The following is a 22,673-nucleotide window of genomic DNA, read 5'->3' on the forward strand; positions in this document are numbered from 1 at the left end:
TCTGACAAGAGAAATTGAAGGAGGAGAAGGAAGTTTCACTTACAAATTGTGACCAAAAAAAACGAAGTTGGGATGGCTTTATTATTTGTTTCTTTGTTTAAATTGTGATACATGAATCTCCCATATTCTTCAATTTGTTTCTTGAGGATAAAATACCCTGACTATTGCATGTCGTTTAAATTAAAACTACTTAATAAATTAGCCAATATTTAGATAGAAAATGTGTTTCATATTCAAGTTGTAATAAAGGAAATAACATGTTATATGTGTAACTAGTGTATAAACCGGCATGTTGCCGCAGATAATATTTTAAATTTGTTTCTCTCCCCGCGTTTGATTTCTATTCGTATTCGATATTGAATGCAACTTATTGCAACCATGCTTTAAAAACTATTTAGCTATACATTTTCTCTATGCAATTCCCCCAAAACTTTGTCTTCTATACTGCCTAGGGTGCAAGCAGAACATTTATACAAATTTTCAAGATTATACGCTGTTTCGGAGATTTGGAAGACAGCAAACTATCATTTAAGCCCTTTTATCCCCTCTTAGGATATGCAATTTCCGGAATCTTGTGTTATTTACAGTTTAAGGTGTTGGGAGAATATGCATACAAAAATTTCAAGGTTTTGCCCTTAATAATTTCCGAGATCTGGCGAATAGCAAACAATAAGTCAAGGTCATCATTTGCCCTTAGAATACACAATTCTCGAAACTTCGTGTAATTTACAGAATAGAATGCGAGGTGGATATATACACAAAATTTAAAGGTTCCGCGTTTTATAGTTTGAGATCTGGCAAATGGCAAAAAAAGCTATTTAAACACCCTGTTCTCCTTAGGAAATGTAGTTCCCAAACCTGCGCTTTATATACAGCGCGAGTTACATCTACAGTATATAAAATTTCTAGAATCTATGCCCAATGGTTTCGGAAATCTGGCGAAAGGCAAAAAATCTTTTAAATCTCCCATCCTTCCCCCTTACGTTAGGACATATATTTCGAACAAACTTGTTTAATCTACAGCTTAGGATGAAAGGGAAACATTCCATATAATTTCAAGGTTTTATGCATCTTAGTTTCAGAGATCTGTTAACGGGAGTGTGAATCAAAGAGTCAGTCAATAAATTTACTCTTTTATATACACATATTAGGAGCCAGTGAAACCTCGAAAAGAGTATCATAAAAGGGTCAACTAGTATTATAGAGCTCATGTAGGATTATCTATATCCTAAAATGCTACGAAAGCTATTAAAACGCCTTAACTCCAACCTCTAACTTAGGTTTCCAACCTTTAATTTGCGGTTATTTGTGATTTCACGTTTAAAAGACACAATATTTTAAAGCATGTGTACTTTAAATAAATTATTTAAATACACCTTTTTTTAAGTTTATGTTTTAAAATTATTGTTCAAAGCCTTGGCATTTTAATAAGCCTTTTCGAAAATCAATGCAATTGAAATGTGTTACCATCTTTGGAGTTCTTTTGAACTATACGTTTGTGAACGTTTATATATTTGTTGCCAATCCTTTCGACAACGAGATCTCGGAAACTACAGCCTCTAGAAAGATCACGTTTTAACTCATCGATTGCAAATTTTGTGTAGATTGTCCAGTTCTAATTGAATATTTCAAAAATATGGCCATTATTTCTTTACTACATTTTTACGATACACTGGACGTGTTGATTTTTTTTAAAATAAAAAGATAAAGCGTCGTATCCTACACATTATACATTCCCACACCACATAATTGTATATAGGGGTTGCATATCTCTCAGGCGTTTGTTTCGTGTTTGTTTCATTTAGTAGCTAGAACGCGTGCCTTTAGCTCATAACTTTCCGTATTCCTTTCCCAGTAAGAAAACACTGATCGCACTATAGCAATTTATAAATGAATTTATACTGTATTTTTGACCTGTATGGTTTCGCTGCTGAAAATAGGACGTGCTGAAAACAAGTACGAGCATTTTAACTTTTGTATCACATGACGGATGTAGTCGACCTATAAACTTAAGGGAACCCATGCAGAGTCGTCCTGACTCATGATTAGTGCCATACTAGAGAGTTCGACTAACATATGCTTCCTGCAGTAGTCAAGCCTTTAATATGACGCTAATCATATGTCAAAACGACTCCACATAAGGCGGACAGTATTTACTTCAAATCTGGACAATTTCTCGATTGAATTCTTACGAGACTTTATCGAAATTTGTTTCAAACTTGGAAGAAAAAATAAAGAAGTAATTGATGTTGATAGTTTGAATTTTAAATTCCATTTTTAGCACCGTAGCTATATGAAATACAAGCCTACAACCTAATGTGGAATCCGAACCACATAAACTTCCTAAGGAAATCACCCTGGGTATGCTTAGCAAACAACCAGGAAAAAAGTTAATGGATCAGTTGTCTAATTATCTCATAAACATGTTTGATTTGTGCAAATTGTTGTTAAAATTATGGAACTACCTGGAAAAAATCAGGTTACCTGATTTAATACGACTTTCAGACCACTGTTAGCCTGAAGAACAACTCAGATTCGTCGCGGAACTGAGGCATAACAGTCATGAAAGGTTTTCGGGGGAATCTTCTATCATTCCTATTGTAATACATCAGACAGTTTTGGCAGCGAAAGATTAGAGATAGTATCTGCTACGGAGTCTTAAGTTCTAGAGCTGACTACAGATATTCAATAATGATGAGTTCTAGGGATTGGGTGATGTAATTAATTTCGATCTTTATGAAACCACTCTCAGCAGTTCCAGCAGTATGGATTCGCGCTTTGTCATTTTAGGAAATTGCGTCATTTTTCTTAATCAACACCTAGATCATACAATGCACAAGGTCACATAAAATGCACTACAAAAAATAAATCATTGTTTGGACATGTTCCGGACATTTATTTTAGAAACTACTTTTGTTTATTGTTTATCTTATCTAAAAGTGTGAGCTCTTTCGTAGCTAAGCGGCTAGCGTATGCGTCTTTGGCGAGGTAGACCCGGGTTCGATTCCCGGCCGGAGCTCACGTGGTTTGGATTCCACGTTAATCAGTAGGTCCACGTCTCATATAGCCTCGCTGCTGAACGGGACGTTAAACTCAAAATCACCTCCCCTTGTCCAAAAGTGTCCTGAAGTACATCAGAATGTGTACATATGTTCAATTAGTATATTGACAGAAAGGAACCCTAAATGTAGAGTACTTTAAACATTACCAACATTTGTGAACAACCCCGGATGACACTTATTCACCCGTTTATATAGTTTTCGGCATCCGGTGAGACATGTATCAAAACTTTTGTTTTGGAGAGGACCTTTTCTTTTAAAAATTAATATTGACTCTTTGTAATTACATATGAAAATACACGATACACAAAACAATACGCGAGACCGAATAAGGGAAGCAACCCACGGCAAGTGCGCGTTCTTCCACGGCCCGTAACATAAAATGAAATCATGTGAAAGATATAATCAATTCATTGTAGCACTTCATTCATAATAACACTAAAGATAGAGTTTATTTGAACATATACTTTAATTTCAGTATTATTTTAATATATTTTGTAATTTTACCTGTTCGATTGTCTCCTATCATAAAGAAATACCATAAGAAATTCAACTGTACTGATTAAAAGGTGTGGTAAGATACCTAACTAGTTTGGGGCGTACTTATAGACGGTATTCAAATAAAGAGATTCACATACATAATGAATTACTTGCGTATATGAGCAGTACAGATAAGCAGGAGCGGATTAAGGGCGGAGTCAATGGAGCCCAGGTTCCGGGGCCCCGAGACTCAGCCCCCCCCCCAAATCCATCTCTTTAATACAAAAATATAGCAATCAACTTATATTATAGGCTTCAGACCCATGCTAATTTTTTCCCAGTCTCTTCACGATACTTATTTTGTGAGGAAGTGAGCTATGTTGGGCCTCTATTACAAACCAAATTATTAGATTGTGTTGACAATTCCTTTGAAATATCTCTGTTATTTCAATGTCGTTTAATGGCATTATAGAACCATTCGCAGTTCTAACAATGTAGGCATGTACAGCTTTACCTATTGGTATACGATTTTTCTCCTTTTACTCTACTAGTGTTTTTGCAGAGACTGTTGACCATTTGGCTTGTATTTAACATTTGTGTGTTACACTGCAGTAAATGACCATTAATAACAAATGTAATTAAACTAATTATTTTAAACTTGGAACACATTAAAATCAGAGTTAGTGTCTGATGAAGATAACGTTAATTTGTCGAAACCGTTACATTGTAGTTTAGTTTTTAATAAATAAGTACTATGGTCAGAAGTGTTAATTATTCCACATTAAAGTATTACAGCATAGTTTTCAGTGTTTTGATATGCCTATGAGACTGTGAAAGGCAGCAAAGAAAATGCATGAGCTGGAAGTATTCGTAACATAGGGCTCCCTTGAAATATTCGGCTCCAGAGCCCCAAAAGTCTTAATCCGCCCCTGCAGATAAGAACCATAATCTAGTCAGAGGCGGATCTAGAACGTAAAAACTGGGGGAGCCAAAATCTAAACTATGATAGGTAGAAAAATCATGAATTTATTATAAAGTTTCAAAATATATAAATAATACTAGTTTAAATTGCTTTTGTTGCTTAAATAACTGGGGGGCCTCAGCCCCCGGCCTTCTTCTAGATCCACCACTGAATCTAGTACGGCAAAAGTTAATCACTGTATGTTTCATCATTGTTCAATGTGTGTGTCCATAAAAATGTAACTTAATAGCGTTTTTAAAGTGCTCGATGTAAAACAATGTATTAACTATGCCTTTTCAGGACCCATTTTCAAGATAATACGGATTTGGGACACAATCAATACACGTTAGCAACACAATTTTACTAGTATTCAATAGAAAAACTGTTTTAAGAATGTTAAAAAAAGTGTTGTTGTTTTAAGTGTATCCAGTTAAGAATAACTGACAGGAATAAATAACGTGTCCTGTAAGTGTAATCAAAGGATACCGAAATTGCAGCCCACAGCTTCACAGAAACGTTTCACGGCATGCATGTTGCAAATTACATATGATTCTATCATGAAATCCTTCAGTTTTACGTCCAACGTTTATGCCAGCTAGGTAAAACGAGACGATGATGACGAGAAAATAAGTACAATGGTGGAATTAATAAAGTGGGGGAACCAGAGAAAACCTGCACACACGGTGTTTGTCCACCATAAAGTCCACTTGGCGCGAGCTTTGATCGAACCAGGGACTCGACGCACCAGAGGTGAACGCTCTACCACTGAGCCACTGCCGCCCATATGATTCTATCATTTTGATAATCATCTGTGTACTATATAAAAATAATTTTTCTGCATGTTAAGAATTAGCCTTTAACCCCTTTCTGCATGATTTTTTTTCTTTTAGCGAAAAAAAAATCAGTATTGGAAATCCTCATATGGGAACTTGAAAAATGAATTAAAACTTGAATTTTAGATTTTTCACTTAATTAAAACGAGAAATAAGTTAGTGCCATATATGACACACTTATAACTCACAAAGAATATGCCAGATGACACCAACATCTCTTATTCATACACGTCAATATCTCACACAGCAGACAAAATAGTGCCTTTGATAAATTGGTATCTTTGATAACACACAACATTTGGTACCTTTGATAAATTACAAAAAAGCTAAAGTGAAAAAAGGGTATGTGCCATATATGGCGCGGCATGCGGTAAGGGGTTAAGCAACTGTCAATGATATGTTACGTGCTCTTAATCTTCTAAAAATGTTTAGTTTCTCTTATGGTCTTGTATTTTCTTTAATTGCAGTAATAGAAATAGGAATGAGACACTGGTGCTTAATTTTGCTCATAATTCTTCTGGCGTCTGCACTGGGCGTCGGACTTGGAGTACCTCTGGCTCTTCGCTCAGCCGGCCCCATGACACATCAAGAAAGACTGGAAATCGTAAGGAGGATTCTTAGAGAAGTTCCGCTCATTGATGGGTGAGTACATGCTTTGATATTGTTAAAGTGTAAAATCTATTTTATTTGGAATACATGAGAATAAATGATGGAGTACATATGCCATTCTATGATTGAAGTATATTTCTTAGATCATTTATAAATATATGAAGATAAAGATAACGTGAAATGTTTTGCTAATATCTCTCGGAAACAATGAAGCTTGTATTAGTGGAATTCAACAAAATTTTAGTGCAGATTAAAAATACGAGGTTTTTAATTGTAAAATCTGTAATTTCTCATGACTAGAGTAATGTTTAAGAAACCTATTTAGAGTTAAGTGCCGTATCGCCGGACCATTTTTAGGAAATTTACCAGATCAATTGAAGAATTTATTTAAGTTTGTGAGGATGAATGAGTGAAAGTGAGGTAAGTGAAATAGTGAAAGTAAAAAAGTTTTTTTTTTTCTAAGCGGCACTGTATGTGGAGGCGGAAGGACTATTTCGCGGAGAGATACATTCCTTGTGATATAGTAGCGCGAAAGGCAGTGTGGAAATGGTGGCTTTATGTCAAGGCTGTGACATATCATGTCTTAGTTATGTGGAAGTTTATAAGAATAACGAACGGCAATTATTGAAATTTTGTGAAAGACATGGTATATTGAAGAGGCGAACCGTGTGTGGTAAATACGGAAATCAGTTGAAAATACAAAAGAGGAAAGGAACATATTATTTTCAGTGCGGTAAAAGGGCATGTGGGATTCAGTGTAAGTGGCAGAAAACTGCAACAAAATTCACTTTTTTTGAAGGAAGTAGGTTGCCTCTGGAAAAAGTGTTACTGTTGGTGGTGTAGTATTGGTGTTTATTGAAGCGAGATAGGCAGAAGTTTATCGCACATGAATTGAAGTGTAATTCACACACTGTAGTGGACTGGAGCAGCTTCTGCAGGGAAGTTTGTCTCGAGTGGGCATTTCGAAAAGTTGGCGGGCCAGGTGAAGTAGTAGAGATTGACGAGAGCAAGATAGGAAGAAGAAAGTACAATAGAGGAAGGCGTGTTGAAGGGCAGTGAATATTTTGATGTGTTGAACGAGGTAGGAACAAGAAATTTTTTGTAGTAACTGTACCAAAACGCGACAAGCAAACGTTACTTCAGACAATAAAGGACCGTATATTGCCCGGAACAATAGTAGTGTCAGATTGTTTCAAATCGTGTGACTGAATGACGAAGGCTTTAAACACGTGCGTGTGAACCATAGCAATAAATTTGTTTGCACAGAAGCTAGTGGTGAAGTGTACAGAAAGAAGCAGGAAGTTTTACGTGGAGAACTGTTGTGTGTCCACACACAGGGAGTGGAAAGCCGGTGGCGCCATATCAAGGATAGTATTCCGTCGTTGGGGAAGAAGGTAGAGCATTTTGAGGGCTATTTAGCTGAGTACTTATTTTAGGGAAGGAAACTCCAGGAAACTGATGTACACGATTTTCTTCTCGAAACTGGAAAAGTTTACAAGCTAAAGTTTTGATGATAAGTGACTTCTAACTGAACTGGTTGACAAGTGAAGCATTTCAAATATGAAACCAAAACAGGTGCTACAGAAATTTTTATGATCACCAAAACCCACATGTTGTTACTACCTTCGCATACACGTATGTCCACCGTCGCTGACGCACCTGCTTCCTTCGGACGTAACCCCTCGCTCCGCTTGGCCCCCCTGCTGCGCTCCTGCCCTGACTCAGTTAGATAGCATTAGTGCTTTTAGTGGCCACCTAGCACAGTTTGGTTTGTTTTGAAGTAGTGTTTTATGCCTCTAACGTAAGGTAACGTCACGTAATGTAATTAACAAAATATAACCGAATGCAGTACATTTTTGTGCTTTTTTCAGTTTTTAAATTGATCCGGTTATACGGCACAAAAGCCCCTATTTATGTATATAGGTAGCATATAAGCCATCTGTGAATGTAGAAAAAAGCATTAAAAGGCGTGGTTCATTACTGTACAATTGAATCATTGAGTCCGATTCATCTCCATTTTACCGGAGACAATAGAACTAAAGTTATCTCCAGGATACATCATGTTTTCAAACTAAAGGGGGATTTCATTGTTCAATATTTTCTGTAATCTGTAGGGAGGGGGGAATAATTTGTTTTCATCCTAAATATGTCGACATCAGTTGAGATGGAAAGTGCCATAATCAAATTTGGTAAAAATGAGGCGATAACTGGTTTTCGAACTCTTCACTTTAATTGTAATGCACTTTGTAATGCTAGATGGTGGTGGCCGCCTAGGATATTTTTCGCACTTACATTCTTATGCACGTATACCCATCGTCGCTATATCGCCTGCACCTACGTAAACTTCCTGTCCTCAGGAAGCTTCACCGGTCCTCCAGCTTTGCCCTGGACTGAATAGGAGACGTGCACACCACTTAACACATATTTTGGTGGGTTTTCGCAGTTGTGTTTTCATGGCAAATACTTGTAAATTCGAGGAATATTATCTGTCGTCATATTATTAATGACATACAAGTCAACAGGCATTTTACTTATAACACACGTATAAGTTTGCAGCCACATTATAAATACATAGTGGGGGCGCGGTGGCTCAGTGGTAGAGCGTACACCTCCGGTGCTTGGGGTCCCTGGTTCGATCCCAGCTCGCGCCGTGTGGACTTTGTGCTGGACAAACACCATGCTCGTGGGTTCTCCCGTTTCCTCCCACTTTCTTCATTCCACCATTTCACTCATTTCTCATTATCACCGTCTCCTTTAGCCTAACCGGCATAACGTGGGACGTTAAACTTAAAGATTTCATTTCATTTTTTTTTATAAATACATACGAGGGTTGGGGCAAAAGTCATGGCAACCATTTTTTTTCTTGCAGATATGTGAGCGGATCACAAACTTCTATGTGTCGTGTGGAAGTTCTGCAGGCATAGTGTGTATGCAGAACAACAGATAGCTCTGTGATAGCTGGTAGTAGCACAGCGAGGCCTGTGAAATCAGTCAGTTGGTGAGTGTCGTGCGAGATGGAAGTAACCCGTGTTGAGCATCGCGCTTACATCAAAATAGCCGTTCTCCGAGGGTGAAATGCGATGGAATGTCACAGTGAATTAGTGGAAGCGCTTGGTAATAATGCCCTACCATACCGGACAGTAGCACAGTGGGTAGGAAAGTTTCAGCAAGGACGTGTGTCAATCAGTGATGAGCAACGTTCGGGACGACCTGCCAGTGTGCGGACCGACATGGCACGTGTCGTCATCCACCCACCGCACTCTCCTGACATATCGTCCCGTGACTTTGATCTCATTCGAAAGATTAAGGAACCACTATGTGGTAGGCGGTTTACAACACGCAAGGACATTGCTAATGCTGTGCGCGAAGAGGTGACCCGATTCACACATGGTATGGCAATGCTGAGGCGGATGGTATTCAACGCCTCCCACATCGTTGGCAGCGCGTGGTGCAAGTAGCAGGGGACTACTTTGAGGGTCTCTATGCTCAGGTTTGTCATGACAACTGTATGCGTACTGTGATGTCATTCTTTTGCACCGTGAAGGCCATATAGCCCTGTATACTACCGTAATAAATTAGTGTGTTACGATATTTCAGTGGTATTCATTGTCCACACATGTAGGTAACACCTTGTCCTTTCGTATGTATATGTCAGATTTTCCAACCGGACTGGTATCTTCAAGAAAAAAAATAGTTGCCATGACTTTTGCCCAAACCCTCGTATTACGTGGTTGCTTGGCAGACGCTAAGAAAATAAGAATGTAGAAGACATTGGGAAATAGCTAGTAAAAGAATTTCAATTTGTGAACGTAATTTCAATTATGTTCGTGTCATACTTAAATCTCATCTGCAGTGATTCTTTCAGAAAAAAAATGTTTCGGGGGGCAAACACAGAATTCGGAGGGGCACATATTATTTTCACACGGCACTATTCTATTTATTATTATATTATAGACGTATTATTTTGGTCTCCTCCGGGGGTCACTCTCAGAACTCCGGGGAGGAAGTGCCTCCCAAAAACATGTCTGGAAGAAACACTGCTAACCTGTATTAAGTGATGTAATCTATTTGTGATTGTATGTTAAGTGATGTAGAAAGTGTGTAGGAGGTATATTAGGATGCTATTTCCAAGAACAGATTGGATTTCAAATGTAGTATCATTTGGTTATTTGTCCCATATTCTTTTCTATACGAAAATTTCTATTGAACAGCACATGATTAATGTTCGGATTCAGCACCAGCTGTTACCTACAGAAGGTTTTTTTCGGGTTTTATCTTCAGACGTTTGTGTGTTTGTTAGTGGAGAACACGATGTTTCATGTGTGAAACTTTGGCAGTGCGCTTTCCTAAAACTATCTCCTTATTTACTGAAGATCAACAGAGATACTTAATAAAAATGAAATGTTGGAAAAAATTCTAAATACTCGCTTGTTTTACTCACTACTACTACGAACAGTCAAACATTTAATCGAGATTATCCATTTAAATTACAATATATTTTTTTCTAAATATCTTGGCAGGTGATTCGACTCAGATAGAAAGGGAAAATGCACATTAAATATGGTCAGTGGAAACTGAGATACGGACACACGAAAGCATGCGAAAATGAACATTAGAACTTTGTGCCTTAGATGCTCGGTTAAATAAAAAAAAAAAAATAAAAAATAAAAAAAAACTGGATATCATTAAGAAGTTGAAACTGCTGTTATTAAATGCGCCTATTGTAAGGTAGATAGATTAATAAAATTGTAGTGTGTGATACACTGATTCTTATATGTGCATCAGTTGTAATTTGAACTCTATGGTGAAAATACTCTTTTTGTGGTTGGAAGTTGAGTGTTGACGCAACAAACTATGGAAGTTATCCGGCAGAAGAAGACATCAGTGTTCAAGTATCTTTTCTCTAAAGGGATGAATGCCAAGAAGATTAACGTTAGGTTACGTGAAAACGTGGGTGATTTAGCGATTTATATATATACCACAAGTAGATTGCTGACTTCAGGATAGAGAGATCATGCATAGAAGGCAAGGCACGTTCAGGACGAGTCAAAAGTGCAGAAACCGTCAAGAACGTTGATTATGTATTCGAGACGTTGTTAGATAAACGAATTGCCCTTAAGAGTCCAGAGATAGTATATCTGGAACGTCTTCGTCGCAGTGTTCATAGGGAACTAGGAATGAGAAAGTTGTTCACAAAGTGGGTCCTGAAAGACTTAAATACCGATTAAGAACGACATCGTATATTCCCTTCACGCACCATATTGGTCCATTTCAAATCCTTTATAATCCCTTCGAATGGAACAGGGTGACTCAATGGTAGAGCGTTCACCTCTGGTGTGTGAGTGGTATTCCTAACTCCCTCCAAGTGGGCTTTGTGGTAGGCAAACAACGTGTTCGTATATTTTCTCGGGGTTTTCCCGTTTCCTCCCACTTTATTCATTCCACCATTGCTTTTATTTCTCATCATCACCGTCTCCTTTATCCTAGCCGGCGTAACCATGGGCCGTGAAATATTTCATTTCATTTCATTTTATGGTTCCTTCGATTTTTCACCCGTTTGGTGTCTATCGATGAAACGTGACTCTAGTATTACGATTCAGAAGTCAGCAAGATATGAATTCACCAAGCTTACGTATGTTGCTATCATCGTTCACTCGGAAAGAGTGTTTGTATCATAGTGTTCAAATTGTAACCGAAGTACAATCCATTTCATCATATAACCAATTCTACTAAATTTGTTTGCCCCCTTCAATGTTGCGCCGGAAACTTTTCTAACACACTCTTACTTCTTGTATCATAAATATTTTGTCCATGTTGTAAATGCCACTGTGTACTTACAAGAAACTTTGATTCAAAAGAACACTGAAGAACGAATTTAATAATAGCCTTATAAATATGGAATGTCTCATTTCAAACGAAAAATCCACAAAGAGTAGCTTAGTCATGGGGATCAACTTTCTTCGAGGTTTTCCGTATTATTAGTTTTGTTAATATTTCATAAATAAATGTTTCAGCAATAACTACAGTATACTTAATTTAATAAATGCGAGCGACAAAAAAAGTTTAGTATGGTGGCCCGTACTTTTTTTTAGGTATGGTATTATGAGAGTTCGTTATTGAGATACATGGGGACAGGGAGTGATGGTGTCGTAGCGAGAAATAGCCAATCGTGATTGTAATTTAGGAAATCGTACTGACGGTTTGAAAGCAGCTACGGCTGGTTCGTAGCCAGAACATTAAAACAGGGGTTAGGAGGCGAGATCATTTTTGGGTAGACTGACTTGAGTTTACATTTTTTTTTTTTTACATACTTACTAACAAAAGCTGAAAGTTTCAGGGGACTGAGGTCCTCCTTGGACAGCCCCAGCTACAGTCCTGAACTGCGGTCACTATATTTTAAAATTACTTTGAGTATGTAGAGCATTTTAGCATACGGTATACGGTTTTCTCCTACAATCCTTTACTATAAAATTCCTGTTATATATGTAATACAGTACAAAGTCACTATAAGTGTGGTCCTAAGACCAATACAAAATTCACTAAATAATTAGGGTATATAGGAGTCCCTAGGCCTAGGCAACCAATGGGAGAGATTCTCACGAAGATCCAATCAAGCTGAGTGGCCAGGATGGATTAGGAGTCTTAGTGCTCCAGGGAAAGAAAGAGAGGTTGGAGTCCCGCAAAGCTTCAGGCAAGCTAAGAGAGTGATTGAGTTCCTACAAAGCAACAGGCAAGCTGAGTGGGCAGGACGCCTCAAAGTTCTAGGCAAGATAGGAGGGTTAGTTAGGTTAGATCTCTCAGAGCTCCAAGCAAGCTACGAGAGGGGAATTGACCGCGGAAAGTGATGTCAAATGAGGCATTGTTGATAGTTTTATACTTTCTTCTGAGTGGCGGTATGTCTGGTATTCATCTTGTACTACATATGGCTAAATGGTGACTAGGATGCCTGTTGTCTGCTTCATATAGTAATTGTACGCAAGAGCACGTTGTTTTATTTATAAATAAAAATTACGTGTTGGTGTTTACAAATATACACCACGCGTAGGATATTACAATATGAATCGACTGAGCCATAAAATGTCTTTGTATAGAGTATTGTAGAGAATTAATATGTATCTACTTAACTTTCAAAACATACATAAATACATAAACATATACTAACATATCCTCATTATTTGTAAATAATTCTTGTACGAAACAGTGATATATTATTTTTCTAGTTAGTCAAGAAGTAACATGTTAAATCATTATTTGACACAGTATTGTAGTTGGAAGATACTTTCTGCCAAGGCACTCATTTTATTATCCAATAGTTAGGTTACTTTCAGTAGTGTCTCTTTTTTTCTTTAAAAAAAATTCTTTAAAGAAACCATCGGACATATTGCAAGGAGGTGCCTTGACTCTTAAACATCCGCTTATGGAAGAATAATTTGATTTATTTTATTAGCATGACCGTTTTTATTTTTTCTTTCTTCCTCATTTTCGTGAAAGTTCCAGATTGTTTTGACCTCTGTTGTCAGGCACACGAGCGTACGCAGGGGGAGGGTCCTGGGAGTCCAGCCCCCCCGAAATCTTTTTTTTGTAAACGTAGTCTACTTTTAGGGGCAATTTTAGAAAATTAGCCTCAAATTGAATTTGGACCCCTCCCGAAACGCTTCAGACCCCCTCCCGAAATAAATTCATGCGTACGTCCCTGGCCAGACATGCATGTTTTATATTCACTTGATAAGAATTACGGATTAATTTTATATTCAATTTTCGGAAACTATTAAAATGATAATAAGCTTTCTTACATTTTCAATAAATTTCAAATGCTTTGTTTATTCATAGCTCATTAATAGAAAGTAGTATTTCATAGTACAGTGAAATATCTCTTAGCAGATAGCTCTATAATACGGAGAAACATTTTATATTCTGGCAGGAGTGTGTGTATCTGAGAATATTTCTCCTTTTTTATGGACACTAAGATACGGATACGGACAGCTTTGCTTTACTACAATAGTTGAGTAACCTGACCTGTGTTCCTAATTTTTACGGACTCTTATAACGAAATACTTTAGTTTGCATAATATTTACCTGTACCGTGGGCAAAAAGTGTTCATAAATATGTAATATACTTAGTAGAATGTTCATTTTAAATTAACAGAAAAGAAGAATGTTTTTAATATCTGTAAGAGAGATTATTATGGGATAGTTGTGACTACGTACATGTTATGTGTTGACCTAGTCAAGTGAATTTATGTATTTTACGGTCTTAAAAAGAATATTAAGACATATCAAGCAATAAAGGTGAGACTAATAATCTTTAAATATCTGAGTTGATTTTTGCATTGAGAAAAGTAATTATCGCTTCGTAATTTATATGTTACAAAACGAACCAGGTTGACGACGCTTTTCTATAGAGTCGTTATAAAAATTTGGTTTACCAAACCCGGGACTTTTGAAAATTCAGTTCCCGAAGAAGGAAAGTAGGGCTGAATTTACTTGGATATTACCATTTATGAATACGAACTTAACCGTATTACGAAGCGGTAAGGTCATCAAAAGAAAAATGGATAGTGAAATAGTGCAACAGGAATCTAATACCAGTAATCCAGATGAAATTAGTGCAACGCCAAGTTTGTCATCTGAGGATCGACTTTTGTTAGCTGTGCAGCGGCAAATTATGCAAATGACGACTGAGATAAAACAAACCATGGAACAGAAGCTCAATGAATGTAACGCAAACATGGAACAAAAGTTCTATGAAGCTAACCAGACCATGGAACAGAAGTTCTATGAAGCTAATCAGACCATGGAACAGAAGATAGAATTGAAATTCAACGAAGCTAGCAAGGAGTATGAAGAATTAAGTAAACGAATAGAGCGGATAGAACTGAAATCAGACGATACGAAACAAACAATCGTACAGGTGATGAACGACATATCCTCGCAGTTTGAAGAGAAGTTAAAAAGGTTAGCCAATGAATGTCAAGAAAAGCACGATCATCAAAATCATGAAATCTGTGCTGTAAAAAAGGATTTAACGTCAATAGAATCTTCCGTTAAGCATCAAAAGATCCAGTTGGCTACTATGCAGGAAGAAATCAAAATGTTACAGGCGAGAGATAACATTTATTGCAATAATCTGGGCAGTGATCGCTTCGAGTTTCCCCGATCACCGGATATAAATACGCCTTCGCCGGAATCTGAGGAGGATATTATATTAGAGGAAAATTGCCCGAAGATCACTGATGAACGAAATATAAATGGTATCATGACACAGCACGCTACGGACCGGAACAATCACACCACAAGAACAAAGAGTGAGAAAAGAAAGGTTAAGTTAAGTGTCAAGATGAGCGAAATCAAAGCCATGAGTAAATTTAGTGGTAAGTGCAATGAAAATGCTAGTTCTTTCTTAGAGAAGTTCCAAGACGAATGTAATATAATGTCTATCGACCGATCACAATACATGAAATTAATACCCCATGTATTACTCCCACCTTGTTCCTTATGGTTTAAGGCAATACGTGATCATATTAGTACATATGAGGAATTTAAAGCGGCATTGATCGCGAATTACGAAAATGACTTTTTGCTGGCAAACAGAGATGCCACTCTTAGAAATCAACATTTCAATCCTCGATTGCACAAATCTATTGTAGAGTTTGTTGTAAATGTCTATAATGAATTAAAGGTTGTTAATCCCTTGCAATCGGAATCAAGAATAATTGCATCGATTCGCAATTTGCTTCCATTTAAATTACAGCAGATCTTATTTTCCACACAGTGTATGAGTTTCAGTCATTTATTAATGCTTGTACAATGCTACGAAACTCAATATCATGCTATGAATCTAACACAACCAGGAATGAGTAAAAATAAGAATAATTCAGATCATTTGGTCCCTGTTCGGAATTTGAATATCCGAAGTGTGAATAATAATGAACCGAACCTAAGACGAATATACTCTAGCAATCAAAATGAACAAAATAGACAAGGTTATGTAGGGAATCCGCCTAACCTAAGCAACCGAAGTAGACACAAAATTAATAGAAATACATATCGAAATTCTAGAGATGCTACCAATCCTATGTATAGATATAATCATTGTTCACGAGATGGTACTTCGTATCCAAATTCAAATCACGATGAAAGACATGTACAACCTAATGTAGAACCTAACCACGATTGTGCGGTACAATGCACTTTATTAGATTCATATGCCAGTGCGAATGTAACATGATTACCGTTAACGAAATTAGGTTACACCCATGTTGATTATAGATTCTTGTGAATTTTCGTTTTAAAGTTTGTGTTAATATTAATAATGAAAACGATGGTTATAAATATTTGAAATGCATCTAGTTAAAGAGTTAGTAGCACCCAACATTCTTGATCAAATAAATAAGAATGAAAAATAACAATAATAATGAAAAATGTGTTTATTTAATAACAAAAGGGTGTCTTTTGTTTCTTGTAAAATAAATTTATTTACTTCCATTTGATTATTCAAACGTAGGTTATGTTTAATTTTTATTCTTTCTTATTAATATGAAGAATCATAATTCAATTTATAATTAGTTAAAGACAAAAATTATTTTATATTAGATTGATTTGTGTTTAATTATCAAAGATTATGTTAAGAATAAGATCCATTCTATAAAATCAATTATTCAATGACTACCTTGAGTGAAATTCTTTTTTTATTTTGGACATCTTAGTGCTACTATGTATACATTACAATTGCAACATCTAACTTATTTGTTATACAATGCGCCCGAAAAGAACAAATATTATTTGTCATATCATCGTTTGTAATAATGATCGAAACTAGTAATCTTGATAGTTTGTATTTCACCCTCGTTAATTATATTTATAAGCGACGATGTTTTTAATGATAAAGAATAAATAATAATGTAATAAAAAAAGAAATATTAATGAAATCAAAGATTTATTGTAAATGTATTTATGTGAATGATAATAACTAATATTTTATATATATATATGAGGTTAACCAAAATGTAATGAAGATATGTACGAGGTGTGATCGAAATATAAAGAACATACGTAATGTACGAACATTAATCTAATCAGACCAGTGGTTCTTGAATATAAAAGCCAAGCCCACTCATGACTTTTATATTCAGTCCCTTTATCGGGCGACATTTTCTATAACGAAATACTTTAGTTTGCATAATATTTACCTGTACCGTGGGCAAAAAGTGTTCATAAATATGTAATATACTTAGTAGAATGTTCATTTTAAATTAACAGAAAAGAAGAATGTTTTTAATATCTGTAAGAGAGATTATTATGGGATAGTTGTGACTACGTACATGTTATGTGTTGACCTAGTCAAGTGAATTTATGTATTTTACGGTCTTAAAAAGAATATTAAGACATATCAAGCAATAAAGGTGAGACTAATAATCTTTAAATATCTGAGTTGATTTTTGCATTGAGAAAAGTAATTATCGCTTCGTAATTTATATGTTACAAAACGAACCAGGTTGACGACGCTTTTCTATAGAGTCGTTATACTCTTTAAGACAGTGATCGCCAAACCGTCAGGGACATTTTCGGTAGATGACAATATTGCTCTGGTTGGCTACATAATGGCTAGTTGATTTCATATTTACCAGTAATGTACGTTAATAGGCAATAAACAAATGTACGATATTTTTTTTAAAATAAAATTGGTAGTTGTTTTGGTTGGTAGCTCACAGTAGGATTTAAAAATGGTACGGTAGCTCAGAAGTTTTATAACTTTGGCGACCACTATTCTAAGATATGAATACGGACAACCTTGTTTTCCTCCAGTACTTCAATAACCTGTATTCCTCCTTTTTACGGACACTCTAATATATTGACACGGACAACCTTATTTCCTTCAATAATTTAGTAACCTCCCCAGAAAGAACATGAATATTTTCTGCAATTTGAAGGAAAAGATCTTGAATTCATCAAGTAGTTACAGTAGTTTCCCCAGGATTACACGGCCGACAATTGGTTGAGTAGTTACGGTAGTTTCCCCAGGATTACATGGCCGCCAATTGATCGAGTTGTTATAGTAGTTTCACTAGGATTACACGTCCGACAATTGATCGAGTAGTTACGGTAGTTTCCCCAGGATTACACGGCCGACAATTGATCGAGTAGTTACGGTAGTTTCCCCAGGATTACATGGCCGCCAATTGATCGAGTTGTTATAGTAGTTTCACTCACGTCCGACAATTGATCGAGTAGTTACGGTAGTTTCCCCAGGATTACACGGCCGACAATTAATCGAGTAGTTACGGTAATTTCACTAGGATTACACGGCCGACAATTGATCGAGTAGTTACGGTAGTTTCCCCAGGATTACCCGGCCGACAACTATTGTTCATCTTTTGTCATAAAGGAAAATTATCAGAAAAGCATTAGAATTTGTAGTACACGCTCATTCAATGTGCGCTCATAAAGTACCGAACTTTTCTTTTCGGGAGTGTCTCGTCTCTGACAATGTTTCTGTTGGACATTGAACTCTGACATATCACGAAAATCGTATCGTCTCATTTTGCTGGTAACTCCAGTCCTTGTCGAGAAACATACTACTTAATGCTTTAGCAAACGCCCAGAAGAAAGTTTTAGGTTTTAACTTATCATTATTGATTCATATTTATCTTTATTTTTTCTGTACATTTAGTATTTGTTCACCCTACTATAGAACTGGGTGCCTGGACCACGTGCCTAGGTGACATCTTTTAGCTACCACCGTAGTTTTAAGCCGCAAGTAAAATAATGTGTAAGATATTCGAGTTCTGAATATATGTACTTCCATTCGTAAGTAGGTGGGGAAGAAAACGAACGATTCTATAACCTTCCTCTTTTTCAAAATTTTCTTTGATGCGTAATTTCTTCTGTGTATCGTAAACAAACTATTATGCCCACTGAATATTTAGTTTGTTACATAGATGGCTTCTCAAAATTCCATGTCATATATCTCAATTAACTTTTTGAAGATATTACCTATAAAAATTTGCTACATGCAAGAATCACTATTTTATAGGTTGTATTTGATACTTAGCAAATACCAACGTTTCAGAGTCATTTTGTGTAACTATAATTTCGAAACATAAACAAGTTCTGAAGCATTGGAAATATTTTATAAATGTAAGTTTGCTTCCAATTTTCTATTGCCGGATTTAAAATTTAACATCATCGGACAGAACCTGAATATGTTTTACTCTGCATAAGATATATGATTTATTTCTGTTTTCAGCTCATGCATAAGATAAAGAGTGTAGAGAAAGCCTGAATCGACATTTGACTTTTAACTGTGAAAATATTTTATTAATTCTTTTGGTTAGCAAGGTCATTCTGACAGATAAAGCCGTTGATATAGGGCTTACTTGTAGAAAAATGCAGATTGTACCAGCGTTACATTAAAATGTTGATCACCTCATGCACTAATAGACTTTGACACATGTGGTGTTGCCCATGAAACGAAACGAGAGACAAATTTTGTGACGAGAAACAAAAGATGAGACATAACACTTCTTATAGAAATAGATACACTTTTCAAGACAAAGTACCGTAGCGCTTTTGCGATATCTTTTTGCGACAAGATAGTCCCAAACCTAGTATCGCGGCCAAAAGTAGACATATGAAGAAATATATTACTTGTATGATTTACGAACACTCAGTGAAGCGTCGCCTCAAGGGATCAAGAAAATGGCCCTCAAGTATAATTCTTATCTTGTTCTAGCCCGCAGTTCATTATAAATTTGACATCACCGCACTAAGGATTGAAACAAGGAAACATTGAAGTCCTATGAGCAGCTTAGCCTATGGTCACAGTGCATCAGATTTTTCACTCTGGAGATTACGGCCGACTGGTCGGCCGACCGCGTCTGCCTACTGCTTGGTCAAACTGCAACCAATCCGTCGTCAGTCTGGCTTCCTGTGGGATACAGTATCGACGAAGAATTGCTGCTATTAGAAAATCCTGTGTTAAAAATATTAGAGAGGAAGATGTGAGCGAATATGTAAATACTATTTTTCAAGAAAGAGAGAAATATGGCGAGTTTCACACGCTATTTCTAAAGTTGGTGGACAGCCACAGAAGTTTTATACTTACTAGTACTCAGTGGCGTATTTAAGGGGGGCTTCCGGGCTTAACCCCCCTGAAATTCAATAAACTATTTTAAAGTAAGTGGGATATCTTGCAGAATTTTCAAATTTCCAGGAACAAAGTTAGCAAAGCCCCCCGAAACAAAATCTTAAATACTCCACTGCTAGTACTGTTTAATTCTCCGGCTACTTCTAACCACATACTTTTTGCTTCGTCCCTGTTGTGATAGCTCTTGTTCTGAATATCCCACAGAGATTTCCGTTCATTTACTAAAGAAATTAATCTTTCAGGATCAACCATCTTGCATAAACAAGTGGAAGGGGAGTCTCCATTCCTGCGATGAGTTGTAAACCACCCGCTAGTCTGGCGTAGTCTCACGATAAAAACAAAATACTTTGTTTCCGATCGGTGGTCGGTAGAAGTCGGCCGTAGTCGCCAGACCATGTCGGCGCCAGTCTGACCACGTACATTTCTCTCAATGCATTAGTTTATTTCACCGATGTCGTCAGAGTATGTCAGACTAAAAATTCGGTGAAAGTCGGATCCACTGTGACGATAGGCTTAGTTCTCTGTTAGTACAGCAATCAAATTTACAAACAAATCTTCTATACGTATAATGAGATTAGTTATTTCATTGTAACATTATGATATGAGTACGTCCGTAGACTTGTACGTCCGTTTGTCGACAAGTATCAGAGCAAAAACGCTAACAAATGGCGAAGCATTGTTTTGGAAATGAATTCAGTGTCACAAGAATGGATTTCATCTCCTTTCTTTAACCTCTATTCAAATCGGAAGTGGTAGAAATCAAACATTTTCAGGTTTCAAGGCTTATCACAATAAATAAATAAATAAATAAAAGTGGTGGTAGTTAGCGAGAAATTGATTCAACGTTCCAAGTATACGTTCAATCTGCACTTTTATTCTTCTTTATTAAGATCAGAGGTGAAAGACACCTATAACATCCGGTTTTTACTTTGAGATCAAGAACCCAGGACGACACGATGACGTATGAGGCAACGAGCGACAAGGGGTAAAGAGCGCCAAAATAGCATTAATTCCTTATTTTTGAGATCACTAGTTGGTGCAGTGTGACACGGATTGGATTATGTGATGCCGGTGTCCTAGCTTTGTTTAACAGCAGACGTTGTTCTTCACAGGAGCTGATATGCACATGTAAAAACAACAGAAAACATCTTTAAGTTTCATTCAAGATACATAATTTTCATGCTCTCAAAAATTTCAAATTTTGATACAATGTTGTTATAGCATAATATGTAATATGATCCAGGCCGGTAGCCTGCCCAAAAATGTAGGGGGTCCCAGCTGAAGTTAGGGGGTGGGCTGATCCAGCCATATTATAGTTCATCACCATATTATACATTATTTGGAAGCCTACCGTGAAAATTTTAGGGGGGAAGCAAAAATTTAGGGGGACCGCCCCCTAGACCCCCCTGGATACGGGCCTGAATGATCAGATACTGATATGTATATGGTTATATATATAAGACTTCGTTTTCTTATTGAGTAGCAACCTATGGCCAGGGTGACTAATGTGTTGCCAGTAATAAGGGAAAGAAAAGTTTTTTTGTTGATCTCGGGGCAAAGAGCGACAATTTTTTAAATTATTAGTATTAATATTCTAGTAAGTGGGTGTTCCGCAGTCACTAACTGCAGGGGAGGCTCGAGCTTCTACAGCATTTAATTTCTTACACGGCCAAGCCAAATATTGTGGTCGTAGGTTTTGGAAACATTCGGATTCAACTCCGATATTTCTCTTTTGTGTTGATATAGTGCGGTTAGTTTTGAGTTGATTTTTAAGTTTAGCGTCTCTCTCTGAACAGCTACACTGAGAAAAAAATTGTAAGTGGCGTACTTAAAAAGATAGGTTACATGCGTAATTCCTGTAGTTTATGGACTTAACGTACAGCAGACGTATAACTGAAAACGCATGTTTTATAATACTTTTTGTATAACTGTTCCATCTCTACGTACTTTCCGTATGAAACAATATAGGCGGTCAGGATCTCACACACAAATGGAGACGCTAAACTCCATATAAACAACATATAGCTGACGAAGGTAACATAAGTATATGCATGTGATATATGGGAAACTGGGTGGCGCGGTGGCTCAGTGGTAGAGCGTTCACCTCTGGTGCTTGGGGTCCCGGGTTCGATCCCAGCCCCCACCAAGTGAACTTTGTGGTGGACAAACACCGTGCTCGTGGGTTTTCTCGGGGTTCTCCCGTTTCCTCCCACTTTCTTCATTCCACCATTTAACTCATCTCTCATCATCACCGTCTCCTTTAGCCTAACCGGCATAACCGTGGGACGTAAAACTCAAAGATTTCATTTCATTTTTTTATATGGGAAACTGTTAGATGTCAGACATCCTGCACGGCATGATATAACATCTAAGGGCAGTGCCTATGTAGCATACGGATAACGTATGCTCGGCACTGATTTCTATAGTAAGCAAGAGGATATCGTATAATTTATACAATATACCGCTGTCCGGAGAACGGATTTTTCTCTGTGTAGGCTATACGAGACGTAGACTTACATTTTAACGTGGGATCCGAACCACATGCGCTCCAGCCGGGAATCGAATATATAAAAAAAAAATAAACA

The 22,673-nt window shown here is 36.9% G+C and overlaps 1 protein-coding gene and 1 non-coding gene across 2 annotated transcripts in view; both read left to right on the forward strand.

The window, feature by feature from the left end:
• Positions 1-22,673, forward strand: part of LOC145675799 (dipeptidase 1-like) — a 993,427-nt gene that overhangs the window by 391,531 nt on the left and 579,223 nt on the right. Inside the window, exon 3 of the mRNA XM_081746502.1 lies at positions 5,801-5,975. Coding sequence (XP_081602628.1) covers positions 5,815-5,975 — 161 coding nt within the window. The 5' untranslated portion in view covers positions 5,801-5,814. The remainder of the gene's footprint in view (positions 1-5,800; positions 5,976-22,673) is intronic.
• TRNAR-CCG (transfer RNA arginine (anticodon CCG)) lies at positions 8,522-8,593 on the forward strand. Its single transcript has one exon. It is a non-coding gene; the product is annotated as a tRNA-Arg (tRNA).

The sequence above is a fragment of the Thermobia domestica genome, chromosome 18 (genome assembly GCF_964235325.1).
Source record: "Thermobia domestica chromosome 18, izTheDome1.hap1.1, whole genome shotgun sequence".
Taxonomy (NCBI): Eukaryota; Metazoa; Arthropoda; class Insecta; order Zygentoma; family Lepismatidae; genus Thermobia; species Thermobia domestica.